The sequence below is a fragment of the Colossoma macropomum genome, unplaced genomic scaffold, assembly GCF_904425465.1.
Source record: "Colossoma macropomum unplaced genomic scaffold, Colossoma_macropomum, whole genome shotgun sequence".
Classification (NCBI taxonomy): domain Eukaryota; kingdom Metazoa; phylum Chordata; class Actinopteri; order Characiformes; family Serrasalmidae; genus Colossoma; species Colossoma macropomum.
Window position 1 is genome coordinate 3,867,218 of NW_023494794.1, and position 20,298 is coordinate 3,887,515.

The following is a 20,298-nucleotide window of genomic DNA, read 5'->3' on the forward strand; positions in this document are numbered from 1 at the left end:
AGAAAGGCAGGAAGTGGCTTGGAGAGAGAGGGAAAAGAAGAGAGAGAGAGAACTGACTGTCACAGTATCACTGCTTTTCTGGCTACGGTGTATAATTGCATCTGCATGAGAATCGTAGTGTTTTGTGTGGTAGGATATTGCATTTGTGTTTGTGTGCTCCTGTTCCTCTCTCATGCCAAGTGCCTGCATTGCAGTCTGCATCTGCATTTTTAGTAGAGCGACAATCAGCACCTAAAACTGTAGCCCCCTCTCTTTTCTTATTCTCACTTCTCTCCCTTTCTCACTCTCACTTTCTCATATTCCTCCCTCATTCACCCACCAGGGGAACTGTGGGAGAGAGATAAGTGCACACACACATATACACACAAGCTCTCACATATACACGCACAACAAAGCAGTTGAGAACTGGAACTGCCTGAGAGTTGTAGCTAAAGAGCTTGTTTTCGGCAGCACTTGTGAGTCCACAGACCACCCTAACACAATCATCCTATTTACTGCTTTAGCATTTCCACATTCATTGTTCTCAGCCTTTTATGTTACTTAGTCTCTTGAGGATTTGTTTGAGGATCTCATTCTGCCCAAAATTGCTTTTCTGTTTCCCCACAGGTTCAAGCAAATCATTCCTAAGCTAGACCCACCCCCTCCGCCAATCAACAGAAAGCGACCAAATAGAACTTTTTCCCCAGGCTCGGAGGCCAACGGCTCCTCCTTCCCCGACATCACTTCCTGTACCATTTCCCCCGGCGACTTCTACTCCCTCAGCAATGGTGGGAGCGCCTCATGTTCGGTCAGTGAGGATTCTGGTGTCCGCTCTGACAACAAGTCCCTCACGTCCCCGCAGCCTGGAGAGGACCCATTTGAGGACCGCAGCTCTGCCCTCCTGTCAACCTCCAGTACCTGCAGCAGTTTACCAGAAGACCGCCCCTTCACTGGTACTCCGCCCCACCTGACCACGCCTAACAGCTTTGAGCACACGCTTCCGTTTTCTTCACCTGTTAACGAGACCTGCCTTCACATCAGCCTGAGTGAGGATGAGCTGCTGGAGGACAGCATTTGTAACCCCTCTATGCCACTTGGGAGTTAGGAGGTTGGGTTAATAGGACCTAAGTAGAGCCCCTGACTTTACTGTGGCCTAGCTGTGGTCTATGAGTTGGGGAACTATGACCATCACACTGAAGAAGAAGGGACTACTACTGCTTCTCTAAGCACTATTTGAGCTGAGTTTTACCAGAGGAGGTTTTGTGATGTAATCAAGAAGGGATTTTATTGGTCCTATGGGATAAAGTGTCTGTGTAATGTCCCTAAATTACTACAGAAAGCCCAGATAGAAACATAGCCTGGACGTGTACGTGAGGATTTTGCAACAAGATCCACATCTAATAACAATAATATTATGCACAGATACGCCTCTTAGCAAGTTTGTTTTTATATTTCCAAAAGGGTAATTTAAGCATGATGGCTTTTACTGAGAGGGTTCCAGGTTCTGAGAATTACAGAAGGTCATTCATGCCAAGCTGGAAAGATACATACTGGGTTAAAATCATGCATTTTGACGGTAATCTCTTAAATTATAGTACATCCCCAGGTAAAACAAATCCAGCTCAAACAGAGCTTAAGACTCTCAAAGTGGAGTAATTTTTACACACTGTGTTATAGTTCCAAAATGGCTAAATCAATACGACTGTCAATTCTTCCCTGCCTTTATTAATGACTCTAATCTTAATGCTTATGTCCCTGTAAGACAGAAGCACCCATTGTCTGCAATATCCTTAAACATTTTTCATGTGCAAATTCAATGGAGAAAGAATTAATGACACTGTGTGGGGTACTGTGGGCTGGATAGATAGAAATATTTTTTTAGAAAGAAAATGGGTAGATGTTATTTTTAGACTGTAATACGTATACCTACATAGACTGCAGTGCCAATCATTTAGGAAAAGAAAGAGTATAGAGTTATATTGGAAAATAGATGTTTACTAGCTGCTACATTATTGTTTTGAGTAGTTCACATGCACCCTGTGAGGTGTTTTTGTGCTCCAATGCTTGCCAAACTGGAAGCATAACTGGAATGAAAATGGTTGTGTTTTGAGAGGAAAGGTATACTCTCCTTTCCTCTATAGAAAATAACAAGCAAACAGTCCTGGGAATAGCTGGAAAGAGTAATGCAAAAGCTTATCAAAAATATATGCAGAAATGTGCAGCAAGGCTGAATGTGGAGATGGAAGAGGAGGCTTAATCAGGAATTCATAAGCAGCGCAAATTGGCACTTGTTTGGTTTGGTTCAAAGAAAGAAAGGATGAGGACTCATACAAGGCACCATGAATGAAAGCATAATTGGGAGCTGAAGAGGTGTGGTAATGACTGAATTTGGTTTATACATCGCACAATGGCAAATTTCCTTGATGACACCTCTGCGATGTCATCATTAGGGAGAACGTAAGGCAGGATCATTATCACATCTTTCTTCCTGAGGGAGGGAGGGGTAGAGAGAGAGAGAGAATCGGAGGGTGAGGTGAATTGATTTACAGGAACCTTCACAAGCTGCTACTTCCTGTAAACATCAAGCTTCTCGATCTCGTGTCAATTGCTTCTCAATTCTCAGTTCCCCCTTCAGCAGAAACGCTGGTTAAACCGCCAAACTCTTCTAACAACACTCCACCTGCTTCTAATGGTTCTGTGCAAGCATATCAAACAAACAAAGAAAGTGAAATCAATTGAGAACCACTGTCGATTCCCCTGTCATAATATTGATACAGCTAACATTGTGGCGCTCTATTGCAACACACATAAAATGACCGGAGATGCACACTTTTGCTGCTGAACAAGACTCTGGGGTTTTCCTTCGCATAGAAGATGTGGCACTTTTACATTTTGATTAAATGAGGTGCACTGTACCGCTGTTACTGTGTGGGAAAACAGGCTTGTGACCTAAAACTGTGAAATAAGCATGAAAAAAACAAGGTTTGTTTACTAGCAATAAGACATAGTGAGGAAAGCATTAGCTCTGTGTACTATGGAACAATGAAGAGGTGTCAGGAGAGAAGCAACGAATACAAGGGTAGAGGTGGATGAAGGAATGAAAACAAAGGGATTAATGGAGGAGCATGGGGTGAGCAGGTGCCTATAGCTGATATCAGCTTGCCTGTCACCCCAGGACAGAAACGGAGATGGAGGTAGAGAAGCAGAGGGGTGTGAAGAGAACATGCAGTGGCACTGTACAGCTGCTTTGTGACAAGGTCTGTTGTAAATCGTGCTACACAGATACAACAGAAATTGACTGAAATGAAGCAATAGATGCACCTTCTGCCAGCAAAACTGAAGAAAACTGAAATAAATTAAATGTTAGTAGCAATTCCCCTTTCCCCATACAGACCTAGCCAGAAACCTAAAGAAGACTTGAAACTGGAAAAATAAAAAAAACTCAGTCAAATAACAGCCTCTATGTTTTATTTCCAAGTGCATGCTGATTTTTCTGTAAGTAATCTCTGCTTTCGGTTTCAGCAATACTGTAATTGTCTTTCAGGTCAGAACCTCCTCTGCTCCTGCTGCATGTATTGCTCTGTAGAGAAGACACTGTCACTATCTTAAACACTCAACCGGGCTCAAGAGTATGATGGCTAACCCCTTCTGCCTAAGGGCATTTTGAAGTGCTTCAGATAAACTGAATATGAATGTGTGAGTTGTAACGAGCTAAGTCAAATGTAAGAAAGCCAAGGTTATACAAGGTGAGCGGACGTCGTCTTCTGCTTTAAGATCAGAAAACGTACATTGTTCTTCCAGTGCTCCTCAGAGAGGGAAATGTGATCACAGCAGCAAAGAAATGGGGGTCAATCTAGAAAACCCAGGCAATCCCTCCCAAGAACTTTGCTTTCGGAGAGGACAAAAGGCCTCTCCCTATGGCCCAGAGAGGCATAGAAGGAGACGGAGGTTCCCCCTTCATCCAATCAATGCAGAGGGATCGTGTTAATCCCCATTTCAGCTTCGCTCCATCTCTGCGCCCCATCCTCCCACTCAGATCCTCTTCATATTGACATGCTGAAGAGTCCATCAATACACATTACCCTGGCCCGGTGAGGAGAGGAAAGGAAAGGAGAAACGGAGAACGTCAGCGAGAGCCTGAGAAAATGGATGGGTTGAATCCTCACTGCTCTTTAAAGAGATTTCCTGTCAGGCAGGGGGAGAGAGGCTAACAGGTCCAAACAAACCTCTGTTAGAGGTAGCTGCAGAAGCTTTGTTAAGAGCATATGGCACCTATGGCCACCTTCCAGTAAATAAGTGAAGAAACAGTGAGTAATGTCTGTCAGTCAAAGTCAATCAATGTCTTCATATCATAATACTGGTGACCAGATTTTGGTATTGTCACAGTATGGTTGAAGGACCCATATCAGGAAAAAAAAATGTCCCACGCATTTTTGAAATAATGTAGTGTAGTATGGAAACACTGTTAAAGTTGCAAAATGTACCATTTATTCCCTAGTCCATACAGTCTGCAGATGGACACGAAGCTATAAAAACATACTATTTTTAATTCCCTGTTTTTGTGATGTCATGAAAACCAACAAATGTACGTATAGCCACCGATTCAGCCTACAGTTTAACCATGTCTGTACACAATCACAAGTGTTTCAGTCTGGACTGCTTTTTGAATATGGCACTATAAAGGGGAACCAATCAGAGCAGGGCTCACCTACATATCTCAGCCTTAAAGGCAGAAAAGTAGCCTTTTTAACTGTACTAGGTGGCACAGTGGCTTCACAGCAAGATGGGCCTGGGTTCGATTCCCCGGGCAGGCGATCAGGGTCCTTTCTGTGTGGAGTTTGCATGGGTTTCCTTTAAGTAGTCCAGTTTCTTCCCAGTTAGGCGAATTGGAGATGATAAATTGCCCCTGGGGCGTGTGCGTATGTCTGTGTTTCTGCCCTGTGATGGACTGGTGACCTGTCCAGGGTGTTTCCTGCCTTCTGCCCAGTGACTGCTTGGGAGGGCTTTCAAAAAGCAGTAATAAACAGTGAAATCAAGTATAATACAGGTTATACTGTTAGGCTTTTTTACTGAATGTTTTGTATTTCTTTATAACAAAAAAATCAAATGCAATTTAAATAAATAATATGACCACCAGCACTAGTACTGTTTACTGTTCAGCTTATAATTATGTAAACATGCGTTGTCCTGGCATGTGCTTGCAGGGAGACTGGAGCAAAAGCTGTTTACTCCCACCATGACTTCCACCAAAATGACAGTAATTGTACAGGGTTAGCAGAATTATTACATTCTAAAACAGTATAATTATTATTGGGTTTCATATCATTAAAACTGGAAATCGTCCCAGCTCTATTTCTTTGGGAACAAGAGCGCTAATAACATATTGAGGCGCTGCTGATGAAGCTTTTACAATCTCTTCCTATATATAGGTTTTACTGGGTGCTTCTTCAACATAGCAATCTACTACAACAAATACTCCTCTAATTTAGTGACCCAGCTTAGCTTCGGTTGCCTCTGCTCTCATAGGAGCTGTGTGAGCTCCAATACACACGTTGTAAAATTGCAGAGTGCTTTGTTGTTGTTTTAATTAATATTGTCATCATGGCTCGCCATCGTGGGCATTCCTTTTTTCCCTCTTTTTAAAATTCTATGTATAATTTATCTGTCTGCCTCCATCTCTTCCTCAGCCTTTTCTCAGTAAAGCATCCATTATCTTGTCTTTTTGATAAGCGAGTTGGAATCTCTTGAAACAACGTTGCTCTTTCCCCATACAGATTTAGCCAGAAGCCTAAAGAGAAGACAGAAATTCCAGCTCTCCGATTTGATGCCCTCCCTCTGTGTTCATGTTCTATAAACGGAATACAGAAGAAGGGGGACCTCTTCTTCTTCCTATCATTTTCCTGCCTCAGAGATTTCAGGGGCTGCATTGCTGCACAGTTAAAGCACCAGAGTGCTCATATGATTCCTACTCTGGTCAGACGAATTCAGTTTACTGTGTAATGCCAAAGATCCAAGTTTACAATAGATTTGTTTAATAGTTTATTCAATTTCCCTGTATTTATTATGGTCTATCTTACGTAATTGAATTTACTGCCTTGCCTTTATTTGTTTAGACATTCATGCCGTGGAAAACGAACGACACCAAGAGCCCTGAGGAGGACAATGATGCAGAGCTACCCTTAGGGAGCAGGAGACTGAGCAGAAGATTAAGGAATTGTTGGAATGGCATGTCCAGCTCAATAGAAACATTCACGGCTGGTGCAGCTTGTCTTCTGGAACCTAAGTTTTGATTCAAGGGACCAGTGCGAGGCATCAGGACTTTCAAAGCCAAGATTATTTCAACGTCAGGGCATATGGCTCAGGGTTAGTGCTTGGAACAATGACTAAAGTTGGGGTTTACCTGCTTCCACCTGTCAAGGAGTTTGGGTGTTCCATTCTCCTGCTTTTTCGCTGTCCAAGGCCAAGGACATTAGCATTACTTGAGACTGGGCGATAAAGCAAAACTATGATATTACTATACAGTTCATTTTATATATACAGTGTGTGTGTGTGTCTGAATATGTACAACAATATATCATTTTTCTGAAGTGTGCTAATGTTTTAGAATAAACAAAATGTCCCAGCAAAACAGTAGTGCCACATTTAAAAAGCAGTTGTGTAAACCTATGAGTACAATTAGGTCTTGGATGAATATGGCATTGCAAAAATAAACTAAAATCTAAAAAGGAATAAAAGGAAAAATCAAACAGTTAAAAAAATAAATAAATGGACTAATGGACTGACATCCAAACAGTTCCTTGTTACTATGCAATTGATGCAGTTATTATACATCGATTGTTGTTTACAGGCTCTCTATAATTGTCCTAAATCTGTTTTTTTAATGATACAAGTACTGACAGTGCACTCAGAGAAGCATATTGTGACGTAATTTATTACAATATTGCCAACATGTTGTAACCTGTAGACGTAATTGTGCAATAAAGCACTTAAGAGCCATTTTAGAGTTTGCTCTCTTCCTAAAGCAGAAGTACTGGACATTACACAAAGGCCAATCAGAGTCAACTTATCAGTAACATTGACACAAAACATTGAACCTCAAATTTATATATATATATATACCACCTCCTTGTTCCTAAACTCATTGTACATTTTATCAGCTCCACTTAACATATAGGTGCGCTTTTCAGTTCTACAATTACAGAATGTAGTTCATCTGTTTCTCTGCATACTTTGTTACCCTGTTCTTTTAATGGTCAGGACCCCCACAGAGCAGGTTTTATTTGGTGGAGTTTTTAAATACCTCAGTGCCACTGCTGGACTGAGAATAGTCCACCAACCAAAAATATCCAGCCCTGTGACCACTGATGAAGGACTAGAGAATGACTAACACAAACTGCAGCAAAAGATGAGCTACTGTCTCTGACATTACATCCACAAGGTGAACCAACAAGACAAGATAAGAGTGTCTAATAGAGTGGACAGTGAGTGCCTGATCCACTCGTACCAGCACAACACACACTAACGCCACGTCACTGTGGTGGGCCTTTGGGGGTCCTGACCATTGAAGAACGGGGTGAAAGGGGGCTAACAAAGTATGCCGAGAAACAGATGGACTACAGTCTGTAATTGTAGAACTACAAAGTGCACCTATATAGTAAGTGGAGCTGATAAAATGGACAATGAGCGTAGAAACAAGGAGGTAGATTTAACGTTACGGCTGATCTGTGTATAACATACAGTATGTAGCAGACGAGGTCAAATCCACAAGTCATGTCAGTTCATTTCCAGACAGTCTGTATTTAGACTTTGTCTGACCTACGCAAACAAAAGTAACCTTTCTTTGCCATTTCACAGAGGGCTACTTTAGGTGTCAGTCTCAATCTCGTCACCTGCAGACCTAAAAGGAAAATGACATAGGCACATCTATTGTGGAACACCTCAACTTGGCCCTGTCACACAATTCTATCAGAGAGGTGCTTTAAAGAAGCAAGAAGTAGTTTGTATTGGCAACAGAAACTTTGCTAAGGTTGAGATTGTTACATTGTGTCATCTGAGTTTAGAGTTTAATTCAGACCTAGTCCTGGAAAACCCATGCTCCTCACAGGACTGGGAATCATTGATTTAGCTCCCACTCTAACATACCATAGTTGATCCAAAACATCAATGGCTCAAAAATGCTTGATTTGTAATTAACTAACCAAAACTATTAACAATATCATCTGTAATATCAATATTAAGAATAAAATTAGAAAATAACAGTAATACTAATAATTTATGTACATGGCAATCCAGTACAAAAGTGGATGTACTTGTTTTACGAGCACATTGATATAAACAAATGCCGCAACCGTTTTATGTTCCATTTAAAGATGCACTACACTGTATTTTTGTTTTATACCACTGACACCATGCACAAAATAAACAATACAAAAAACAGCTAGTGTAGAAGCGTCTCATACACTGCAATACTGCAGTGTTTAAATCTGTTATTTTAGAAAATAATCTACACAATCACATTATCCTACAGTCTTAAAAAAATAGTTTTGTTTATTTTACATTGTATTTCTTCCAGAGATTATATTTGAAACACTATTAAGTTTGGTCAGCAGGGGGAGCAGCACAATCAAAACTCAGCCATTGGCTGAGAAGCAGCTGAACGTTTTTTTTTTTTTACTTGCTCCATACTGAAACATCTGTACAAATTAGAGTGTGCTTCATGTAAATAAGGTGCTGGTAGGCTAGCACTTGATTTCACGCACTAAAACTGGCTCATACTTTGCCCATCTCCACTTATTTCTGTTATATGAAAGTTTCATAAATCAGACACACAAGAGTCACGCAACTTTGACAAATAAGTTTCATTGTCTTCAAAAAGCTTGACAAGATCAGGTGTGTAGCTTCTGATTGGAGCGGAATTTCACTGTTGCAAGAGAACCTATTAGAATCTGTGGGTTGTCTAACAAAATAATTGCTTCGATGTACAATAAACCCTGGTTGTGAATCACTTACTACACAGTTTTGTTGGAACAGCCTTGCATTTATAGACCTTTTTTTAACTGAGAAAACAGAATATCAGATGTCAAAACAACATTTATAAGTGGAAACGCAGAACTGAAATGCATTATAGTAAGTGTAGGTAACAAGCTACATATTCCAGCTATCAATCCAACTGTGGGCCATGGGTGTGGTAGCTGCCCCAATGTAATCAAATGCCTGCTGCATAGGAACTCAGGGCTTTATGGGATACACTCAGTGGTAACTTTATTAGGTACACCTACATTGTTTCTACACTTTTCTTTTTTTCAGCTCCACTTACTATATAGGTGCACTTTGTAGTTCTACAATAACAGACTGTAGTCCATCTGTTTCTCTGCATACTTTGGTACCCTGTTCTTCAGTGGCCAGGACCACCACAGAGCAGGTATTATTTGAGTGGCGGATCACTGTCAGCACTGCAGTGACACTGACGTGGTGGTGGCGTGTTAGTGTGTGTTGCACTGGGCACTTCATTAGCTGTACCTAATAAAGTGCCCAGTGAGAGTAAATACAAAACGATTTATCTGTTAAAGGTGTGCAAAACATGCAACGTGACTGTTAAAGGTTGTATACAATACTGTACAGAGTACTCATGTTAAATTAGTCTTCATACAGACTGCGTCCTGCACACTGGTAACCTTATTCAGTTTTGGAAGGTCACAGTCAAATTTAAGTGTAATTGACTGTGTCTCACAGAATTGGATGATTGGAACAGAACACTTGTGAATGGCTTCATATAATATATATATTATATCATATAATAACACACACACACACACACACACACACACACACACACACACACACACACACACACACTAGTATTCTAAGCTGAAACCTGGTTTCTAGTGTGTAGTATTCCAGTGCCTGTTGCTAATTTGATCAAAATCATTAGCATGTTACAATTTATTTGACATATTTGTCAAGACAGTATAATTCTAGTGTTTACTTTATTTCCAGAATTCAGAACTTCAAACTTTCTAATACTCTGGTGTTATTTACTTTCATTTTCCAATATACTATTCAAAAGTATGTAGACTTTTAATTATATAGTGAGTTACACAAACATTTGCTTTCACAGCTTTGAGTCTGCACAGCTTTAAATGTTAATACCAAAACATGGGAAAAATGTAAAGGTTTTTTTTTTTTTTAACTAACATCTACTTCTCTGCTTACAAACAAAAATGTGGTACTAAAAGATTAGAATCTACACTTTTTTTTTTTTTGCTTGTTTCATTGAGCTACAGGTAACCAACAATATCAAACTGCAACCTGCTTGTCCTCCTACTGAAACACTTCAGTACCCACCCAGAACTCTCAGGCTCTACAATAATATTTCACAAATTATAATCTGGCCTTCTACTATTGAGGCTGACCCCTGCTTCACAACTTATGTAGAACCCTCTGACTATATACTAGTGTGTTCTTCTGTTTATTAAAAGATTTTGACACATCTATGCTTGCCTTTGGAATCTAAATTACCTTTTTTTGGAACATTTCTTCTTGAAGAGGAGATATTTAATATGACTTGATAATTGAAAAGTTAATGTGTAAAATTACAGTAATTTACTGATTATTTATGCATTATAAAATTCAAACTGTATAATAAAGTTACAACACTTCGCTATATTTACATTGCTTGCATTCATTGGGATCATGAACTCATGAAAGTGTACAATTGACATTCTGGAAGCAATCCTGCAAAAGACTGCAAAGAAATTACTCAAATGAGAACGATCTGAAATACACTGGCCACCTTTTAAAAGAATACCTTACCAAAAAGAGAATGAGTCTTTAAAATCAGTGCCACTTGGTTTGGCATTTTATTTCCAAACACAATCCATTTTTAAAGCTACACTATGCAAGATTTGGGGATTTGGAGACCCCTCTGGTGGCAATGTGTAATTCCACAAAATGTGTGGAAGAATATTTTGTAATGTCGGCGGTTCTTTGGACCCCTTCCTCGGATGAATGATTGTGAGTGTGTTGAAACATTGGAAAGAACTCTTGGTGAAGGACGTGTCATCCAAGGATGTAAGTGATGTAAATGTAAACGTCTGTGAAGGATCTACTGTTCTTATCATATCTTTATTAGCATTTTTTTCATTGATGTTGAAGTCAAGACTCTGGGCTGGTCAGTCTGTTGTTCCACAAAATAAACAGCTTCTTTGATTTGGAATTTTATCTTCTTTTTTGCCTGTTTTCCTGTCTCAATAACAGCTTCTTGACAGCTACACATCATAGCGTTGAGTTGTCTTCTCACAGTGGAAGGATTTTCTCCTCTCTCTGAAAGATGAAAGCTGTAAGTGCTGTTTTTCTAAACGTCGGACAAGACCTTCTTTTTGAGTCTGTGTGACGTTAATATGTGTAGGTATATGGCGTGGTCAGAAAAACCTCAGATGACTTTTAAATGATTATTTTAGGTGTTACAGTAATGCAAATCCTTTCCATTTTAACATAAAAAATCGTACACAGTGCAGCTTTAGGTCTGGCACTAATATTCAAATACTTTTCAGGGCCACTCAGTACCTTTGAATTAAAGCAGACAGTATTCTTCTTAACTGACCAAATAGAAAATAATATGGTCCAAGATCTAGGACTGCACTGTAGAGAAGGGAATCACGGTGACAAAACGTCTACTGTATGCACAAAGGGCAAGAAAATACAACCGCCCATTCATACTGAAGCTATAAGGAGTGTTTCAGCCTGGACTGGTTTTAAATTAAGCACAATACAAAACAGCCAGTCAAAGCAGAAATCATTTAAATATCGCAGTCTGAAAGGCACAGAAACAAGGACATGCCATTTAAATGGACAAAGAGGGGTTTGCCCAACAGTCATATAAAATAAATTATGTTATAATTTAGCATAAACGAACTTATAAACTTTTGTGTGCAGACTTGAAACAAAGATCATTCTGAATTGAAGGACTGGGTCTGGCTTCTAAATTAGCTTAAGAGACCCACAGCCTCTCATCAGTGAAACAGTCCACAACCACACAAACACACACAGGTGAGGCTCAGGGAAAGGCTTTCTACTGACTGCAGCAGTCAGGTGTATTAACATAGCAGGGTGGTGGGAGTGCCTCTCTAGAAAGCGACACAAACACACACTATTATCTCTAAAAAGGCTTGAACAGTCTTTTCTAAAAGAAACATATTTCTATGTTTTAATTTAGAGCTAAGTATAATGTGTTTTTGCCAGCACTGGCCAATTTGTCATCTCACAGTGATACTGAATTTCACTATCAGTAGTCTTCTGATAGTCTTCTAATCTGCAATGTGCGGTATCTACTGGCGCTGTGGATTGTGTTGACCATACAGTTGAGATGCATAAAATTCCTTTCTGGAAATCTGGTTTCTGTCTGGTTAAGGTTGCCTTTGGTGACATTTGAAGAGAAGAAACAAGAACAAAACAGTCCAATTAAAGCGAGGTCAGTGCAGTAGAAACCAGTGGCTTATTAATGTATTATTACAAAGTGTAATGATAATGTGCAAAAATCAGAGACCATCCTTCATTTATTTACATTTCAGTCAAAATGGGCATTAGTTATTCAGACAAGTTATTCATTTTTCAGGAGACACTTATGAAGAGATTAGAAGATAATCCACTTACACAAAGAAGAGGAAAAGCAAAGGAAAAAGAATAAGTTTAAAAAATGATTCATAGATACAGAGCAAATGGGGCTCCTAACAACAGTACAAGAGCTGGTAGACCACCAAAACTGTCCACATCAGATAAACAGCACTTAAAGCTTTCACCTTTGAGAAAGAGGAGAAAATCAAGCTCCACTCTTACAGCAGAGCTGAAAAAATCCACAGGTGTTTCTGTCCATCCTTCCACTGTGAGAAGACAACATCACTATGAGTCTGAAAGGATGTGTAGCTGTTAAGAAGCTATTACTGAGAAAAAGAAATAAGCATTAAAACAATAGAACAATGTTGTGTATGGAAAGATGTCCCTTCAGATTTCTTTAAAAAACAGAAAGGAAGACCACAGAAAAAGAACGGAAGCTGTAATAAAGGCAAAGAGTGAACACACTAAATAAAAAAAAATATTTCTAAGGCCATTTTGACTGGAAATTAAATAAAGAAGCACAGTACTGTATATACCCATGACCCAGGAGGATAAGCGGCTTAGAAAATGTGTGTGTGTGTGTGTGTGTGTGTGTGTGTGTGTGTGTGTGTGTGTATTTTTGTCTAAAATTACAACATAGTATAGAAAATAATATGGCAAACACAGGGTTTGCACTCACTCCTTCAGGTGTTTATTCCATATAGTATAATTGATGTGGCTCTATAAACAGACATATAGTCAACACTGAAACACCTAATGTTATGATCTATGGTCCTAGTGCTGCTAAGTTGCTGAGACTAGGCCGGACTTTAAACGCTTGTAAACAAGCCATCACTGGAATTAACTTATGATATGGAGGTTGATGTATACAAAAATCTATGTTTATCTTCATTTTGCTCTGGGCAAAGATAACGTCCCTTATCTTGGGACATTTCTTAGCACATTGGTTTGCCCCAGGCTACAGGCCACAGACCACTCTGGTATTTGCTGATCATATGTCAAGCTGTAAAATGTTGAAGTCTAAACATGTGCCTTAAAGAATGGGGTTGAGTTAATTCCAGATTATTCTGTAGGACTTCTGTTAGACATTACATTTCCCATGTTATCAAAATCTGGTCCTTGTTAAAACTGGCCAAAGACATCGTTACTAACTAAAGTCTGAAGGTACTAACGCACTAATGTACAGGTGAACTAAACATCTTAGCTTGGCTAAAGATTTGCTTAGCCATAGACTAAGAGATGCATTGTAAACAGTCATTGCCTAAACAGGGGCTAGCATGGCAGCTAGTTCTGGGTTTGGCTCACTATAAACAGATGTTCTGTAATGACCTTGAGGCTGACTGTAAGGCAGCCGAGGCTGTTGTTGCCTCACATCTTCTGCAAAGAAAACAACTCTCCATACCAGAATGTGGCTGTAGTCTATATTCATAATCAAACGTTTGACAAGCTCTAATTTCTAAAGCAGTGGTTCCCACCTCAGTCCTCAGGGCCCCCCAGAAGGTCCAAATTTTTCCTCATCCCTAGGAGTTGAGAGTTGGGTTGGGGACTGGGGGTTTGAAACCAGTGGATTAACGCACAGGTCTTCAAATCCTGACCTTAAATCCAGTTTCCAGTCCTGGATTTTGTAAGCTTTGGCCAGTTACTGGATTCAAAGTCCAGATTTTGAGACCACTGCTCTAAAGGTTAACCCCTAAAATGCTGTTACCAAGGCTGCCAAGACAATTTAGCAGAAGGCCAGAGATATCACAACTTTCAGGCATCTGACGTTTAAACTTATTTATTTTACAGGTACAGCACGGTGAGGTTCCACAGACACATCTGAGGGAAAGTACCACTACATTGCAGGCATACAGCACTCACTCATAGTAGAGGTGAGTGATATGGCAAAATATTATATCATGATACTTCAAGCACATTTTCACGATATGCAATATGCAATGATAGTTTTTCAGATTTAATAGAAACACAAAATAGGACTGACACCACATAAAATACTATAATGAGAGTTATTATTACCGTAAATCTAAAACCATAGTGTTTTTATTTATGTTTTTGCACTGCAGTATATCCAATTAAACAGGCTCACTTTGTAATGAAACTTGTAGTAGTACAAGTAGTAATTGAGATATCTACAATATGCTCAGAAAAGCGTACCGCGACATATCACAATATCGATAAAATACTGTCGTACTGCCCACCCCTAACTCATAGTCTCTCTCTGTTTTCCTGTTAATTCTGTATGTCTATTCTTTTTTTTCAGCTGGAGGTGGGGAGGGGGGGCTAAAGGGAGAACACAATGGTGGCCATTTGTTACTCAATCTGAGATTCCATCTGTACTGAACACCTGCCTGTCCTGCTCCCATTCACTGAAACAGGCAAACACAAAAGCATACACACTCATGCACACACACACACACACACACACACCTGCTCCTAATGGGTGATGTAGGCTATAAAGCATTTTCACCCTAGAGAGAAAACAGACTACTTTCTCCTCCATAAAGTAATGTCTGTCTGAAACAGAAGTAATAAAGAAGCCCTAAAGCATACAAACATATATGTGGCATACAAGCACACAAATCAAGTGGTGCACCATGGTGCCTCCTCTACACCAAACAAGGTTAAGCTAACAAACCATGTTTGCACTGATAATGCTGCGAGTGCTAATAGGCTAGCACTATCGCCACAAAACTACGAAACACTACAAGATTAACAACCACGTAGCGTTCAAGCATTCAGACAAGGACGTTTCATGTGCGCTCACCCACTCTGCGTTCACTCTATCCCTTCTCCCAGTCTCTGTACTTTTCTGCTTCTCTGAGCCGAATGCTGTTAGGCTACATTTAATATGCCCTTCTGTTTGGGGAGATGGTTTCACGTTCATCTCAGTGTTTTTTCTAGTGAGCCATATAAGCACTGAGGCGTGATGCAGACGAATGGCAAAAAGATTGTCAGCTGGCACAAGCAGATGTTGATCCAGCCCATCAACAGCACCAAAGTGTCTAGCACTGGTTGCCTAACGCCAGTCCCATCTTTTGGCCGAAGGGAACCAAGGCTGGCTTACTGTGTCGTCATCACTGTTGCTTCTTTTTCCTCATTTTTTCCAGGGTAGACTTGCTGGGGGGGGGTGTTGTACCTCTGTTATGTAGGCCTAATCCAAAACCAGTTCAGTTGTCTCCGACTGCCAAGGTCATCTCTATGTTCCCTCATTGGGATCATTGGTAAACATAACATGAAAGTGCTTTTATGGACTTCCTATTTGAGCAAGAATGAAAGAACGAAAATCTGTTCAAGGTTTAAACGATTTGTTTGAGCTTTGTGACAATCTTAAACACTGCAAAACATTATTACAAACAGGTATGACTGCAAAAAGTCCTAATATTAAACATTACCAACATTAATATTTAATATAAGCCACTACAACCACCATAGATTCAAAGAAATGTGTCTACAGTTATTTTATGGTTTGACCCTCAGTGATTCCATGACCAGTCTATAGTTGAGATGTAAACAAGTTCATTCAGAGTGGTTTGATGTGCGATGGTTCATTTGTAGAGAAACTTACAGACTCAGATATCTTTACAGTGGTGGTGATAGGAACCAGAGGTCACAATGCCTACAACACAAACATAGCCATTTTATTTACTATCTAAAACCACCACTGAACCTACATGTGTCTTCTGTGTGTTTATATGTAATGTTGAAGGTTAAAAAATCATAGTAAATATGAAAAATTGTGTTCTTTGGGGAAGGTTTTGCCTTACAACACCCTACATGTGCCAAATATCCTCAAAACTATCATAAAACAGTGTGTCATGCATCAGGCACTGTACTTGTAGCAATTGTGTAATAACTTTCTGTGAAAAGAAAGGGGCGTTAAACAACTCAGACATCTGGTTCCTATCACCATCACTGTGAACAATTCTGACCTAAGTCCTCAAGTATTTCACATCAAACCACTCTGAATGACTTTGTTTCCATTTTATCCATTTAATTATGCAGAAAGTTCAGAAAATTAAGCTTTAATATATAATTTGTCTTGTTATGCAGTGTTGTGTGGCACAGTATTGTGTCCCTACTGATTGTTTTATCATCATCATTTTATCACTACAAAATTATCATCGTCTCTTACTGTTTTCACATAATTCATTAATTTAGATTATATTCATGCTTTCGTTCATCAACATTCTCTCACTACAAAACCCAGCATGCATTACACAAATACATTATGCAACTACTGGGAATCCCTGCTCAGTTAATCCTGTAAGCATTACCTCAGTCACTGAACGAAATCGTAGAGAAAACAGCGATTTTATCTTTACTCAATGCAAAATGGACACCAGAGATGTTTTTTTTAGCTTTTCAGTCAGAGAAAAGAGGCCAAAGTGAGGTATGGTATCTAGATACCCATATAGCTACCTTATAATCTGTAGCTTTTAGCTTGTTGTCCTCCTCATCTTTCCTTTTAAGTTGTCCATTCTTTCCACTGTAATGAAGATTTGAAGACAATTATCACAGTTATACGACTGTTTATTTGTATTTTTTTTTAAATATTCCTTCCACCTTCAAGATACATCATCAGAAGGGGGTTTTCCTTCTGAGAACTTAGTCTTTAAAATGGAAAATATCTCTCTAGAGGCTACCGTGGCACTGCTGATGTGAGTAAGCACGTTTACTCAGATGTAGGGTTACACTTTTTCATTTGGGCCACAGTGTCCTTTTAATGTAAAATAAAGTTGAAGGAATGTAGGACCCTGGGAACAAATACGCTCCCCTGCTGCCATCATCATAACAATCGTCTCTGTTGCCTCCACTTAAGAGCAGGTAGAACTGCAGGGTGCTTTTGACAGTGGGCTTTGTTGTACCACTCATGTAGGCCTAATTCAAAATCAATTTAGCTAATGCTAGTACAGTAGTTTGGTCTCTTTGTGCTAACATAATAGTTATCCAAGCTTTGGCTGGACAGAACAATGGGTGACTAACAGCGTCTGAATCAGTTTGATCTGTTTTCCTTCTGCTATAAGAAAGATAGAACTACATGCACGGTGTAAAATACAGAGAGTCCTGGGGGGTCCGGAATCCCCTAATTAACCTCTTGGACTTCCTGAATGTCTCAAAATTCAAATTCTGGGGACGTCCCTGAAAAAAAACTTATGATGTTATCTTGTCCGTTAGAAAAAATAGACGCTCAAATACACATTCAGGGAAGGGTCACTGTTTAGCTGCTTCACCCACAATCACCTAGCTTCTGTGTTTGGTATTTTTTAACTAAGTAGAGATGCAGCGCTGTTCTGCCTCATGGGGGCGCTGTAGCAAATTGGTTTTACACAGTTGATCCTTCATAGCCTAGCAAATGTAAATATGCTTGAGATACCTCTAAAAAAAATCTGAAAACTTGCCCAGTTTCCCGAGTGACTGGTAAAGAGAGAGAATTGTTACTCATTTCTCAAACCCAAGACACAAGAAGATTTTGGTTAACATGTTGAACATCACATTACCAAGCTAGAAAAGAGCATTTCCAAAAGAAGAAGTGTCAAACCAAGCATTTTGTTGCCATTGAAGCTAGCATCAGCATGAATTAGCAGCCAACAAATGCTGGAGTAGCCAGCCAACATAGGACCCCCAAATACCAGGGGTTATTTCACGCACTGACTGCATGCTGGGGGTTTTTGCCAGGCCTAAATGAAAGCAATTCAGCTAATGCTAGTCCTGTCTCTGTTCTGCTAACATCATAACAGTTTATGCAAACCCACAAGTAACATTTCCAGTACTTTTCCTGTTCTGTGACCTGCTTATTGAACATGTTAAAGTCATATTTTTGTAATTTTATATTTAAATTTTCAGGTAAATTCGAGGTCAGACAGTGATGTTGGATGAGAGGGCCTGGCTCATAACTTCCGTTCTAGTTCATTCCAAAGGCGTTCGATGGGGTTGAGGTCAGGCCTCTGTGCGGGCCAGTCAAGTCCTTCCACACCAGACTCACCCAACCACACCTTTATGGACTTTGCTTTGTGCACAGGGCATCAGTCATGTTGGAACAGAAAAGAGCCCAAAACTGTTCCCACAAAGTTGGAAGCATAGAATTGTCCAAAATGTCTTGCTATGCTGAAGAATTAAGATTTCCCTTCACTGGAACTAAGGAGTCTAGGCCAACCCCTGAAAAACAACCCCTATAGCATTATCCCTCCTCCGCCAAACTTTACAGTTGGCACAATGCAGTCAGGCAGGTAACGTTCTCCTGGCATTCACCAAACCCAGACTCGTCCATCGGACACCCAGATAGAGAAACGTGATTCGTCACTCTACAGATGCTTGGTCATAGAGAGGACCATGAAATATTTTTAACCCCAAAAAGGGTCGCACCTCGAAAAAGGTTTGGAGCCCCTGGTTTAGTGATATGATCACAATATTGGACTCTTAGCTAGAGACTCTCAAGTGGCCCATTTTCCTTTCAGTCAGTCTATTAAAGCATACGAGAAACATTTCACTTTTTAGAGAATCAGTCGACCGAGCAAGACAAATTGCAGATATAAAATGCTTGCAAGCGCACACACTCACACTCACTCTTCCATGTCTCTCACTCCCGCACACACATAATGTAATGATTCAGGATGTCAGCGAGAGATGGCTCCAATGAAGAGATAATTATAGTTATCAAACACATGTAGGACTTCCTGACCTGAGCAAAATAATCTGCGGCTCTTAAGGCACTTTGAGACTAAAATATTTAATATCTCCCTTTTTCAGGCTTTCTTGATTCTGGAACACACACACACACACACACACACACACACACACACACACACACACACACACACAGATATCCATTGTGTTTGAAATGACCTTTTTCTCTGTGTACAGTACTGTTCAAAAGTAATTGCCAGTCAAAACGGTACAAGTTATTCATTTTTTAGAAGATATTTCAGAGAGATTAGATAGAAGATAATCCACTTGTATAAGGAAGGGAAAAAGTCAAAGAAAAACAATTGAAAAAAACACGAGATTAAAAAAATGTTAATGTTACAGAGAAAATGGGGCTCCTAACAACAAGACCTGGTAAACCACTAAAACTGTCTAAATCAGATAAACAGCTTTTAAAGCTTTCATCTTTGAGGGAGAGGAGAAAATAAAGCTGTTTCAGATCTGAAAACATCCACAGGTGTTTCTGTCCATCCTTCCACTGTTAGAAGACAACAACACTATGAGTCTGAAAAGATGTGTAGCTGTCAAGAAGCTGATACTGACAAAAGAAGAATATTTGCATATCGGATAAAGAAGTTGCTGGTGTTCTCAGAACAATGGATTGACCACCGAAGGGTCCAGACTTCAACCTCACTGAATGTGTTTGGGATTACTTGGATTGTTGAAGATGCAAGCAACTTCTAAGACTGAACTTTGGAGGTGTGGAAGAAAATCCCTGCAGATTTATTTGAAAAACTGAAAGCAAGACTCCTGAAAAGAATAACAGTTGTAATAAAGGCAAAGAGTGAACACAGTAAATATTTAAAAAATTAATACTAATAATAATAATGATTTTAGTTGCGACTTTTGTGTAATTTTCTATTAGATACGTGTTTTCTGCTTTTTTTTCCCTGATGCTGAAAAATAAATGAGTACTTAATGGCTGCTTTGGCTGGAAATGAGATAAATGAAGGGTGGTGTCTGACTTTTGCACTGTACTGTACATCCATATTTGACATGTATTCA

The 20,298-nt window shown here is 39.6% G+C and overlaps 1 protein-coding gene across 1 annotated transcript in view; it reads left to right on the forward strand.

Annotated features, from left to right (window-relative positions):
* The window catches only part of si:dkey-34e4.1 (carboxyl-terminal PDZ ligand of neuronal nitric oxide synthase protein), a 67,770-nt gene extending 64,858 nt beyond the window's left edge, over positions 1–2,912 (forward strand). The window contains exon 11 of the mRNA XM_036579927.1: positions 607–2,912. Coding sequence (XP_036435820.1) covers positions 607–1,084 — 478 coding nt within the window. The 3' untranslated portion in view covers positions 1,085–2,912. The remainder of the gene's footprint in view (positions 1–606) is intronic.
* The last annotated feature ends 17,386 nt before the right edge of the window (positions 2,913–20,298 follow it).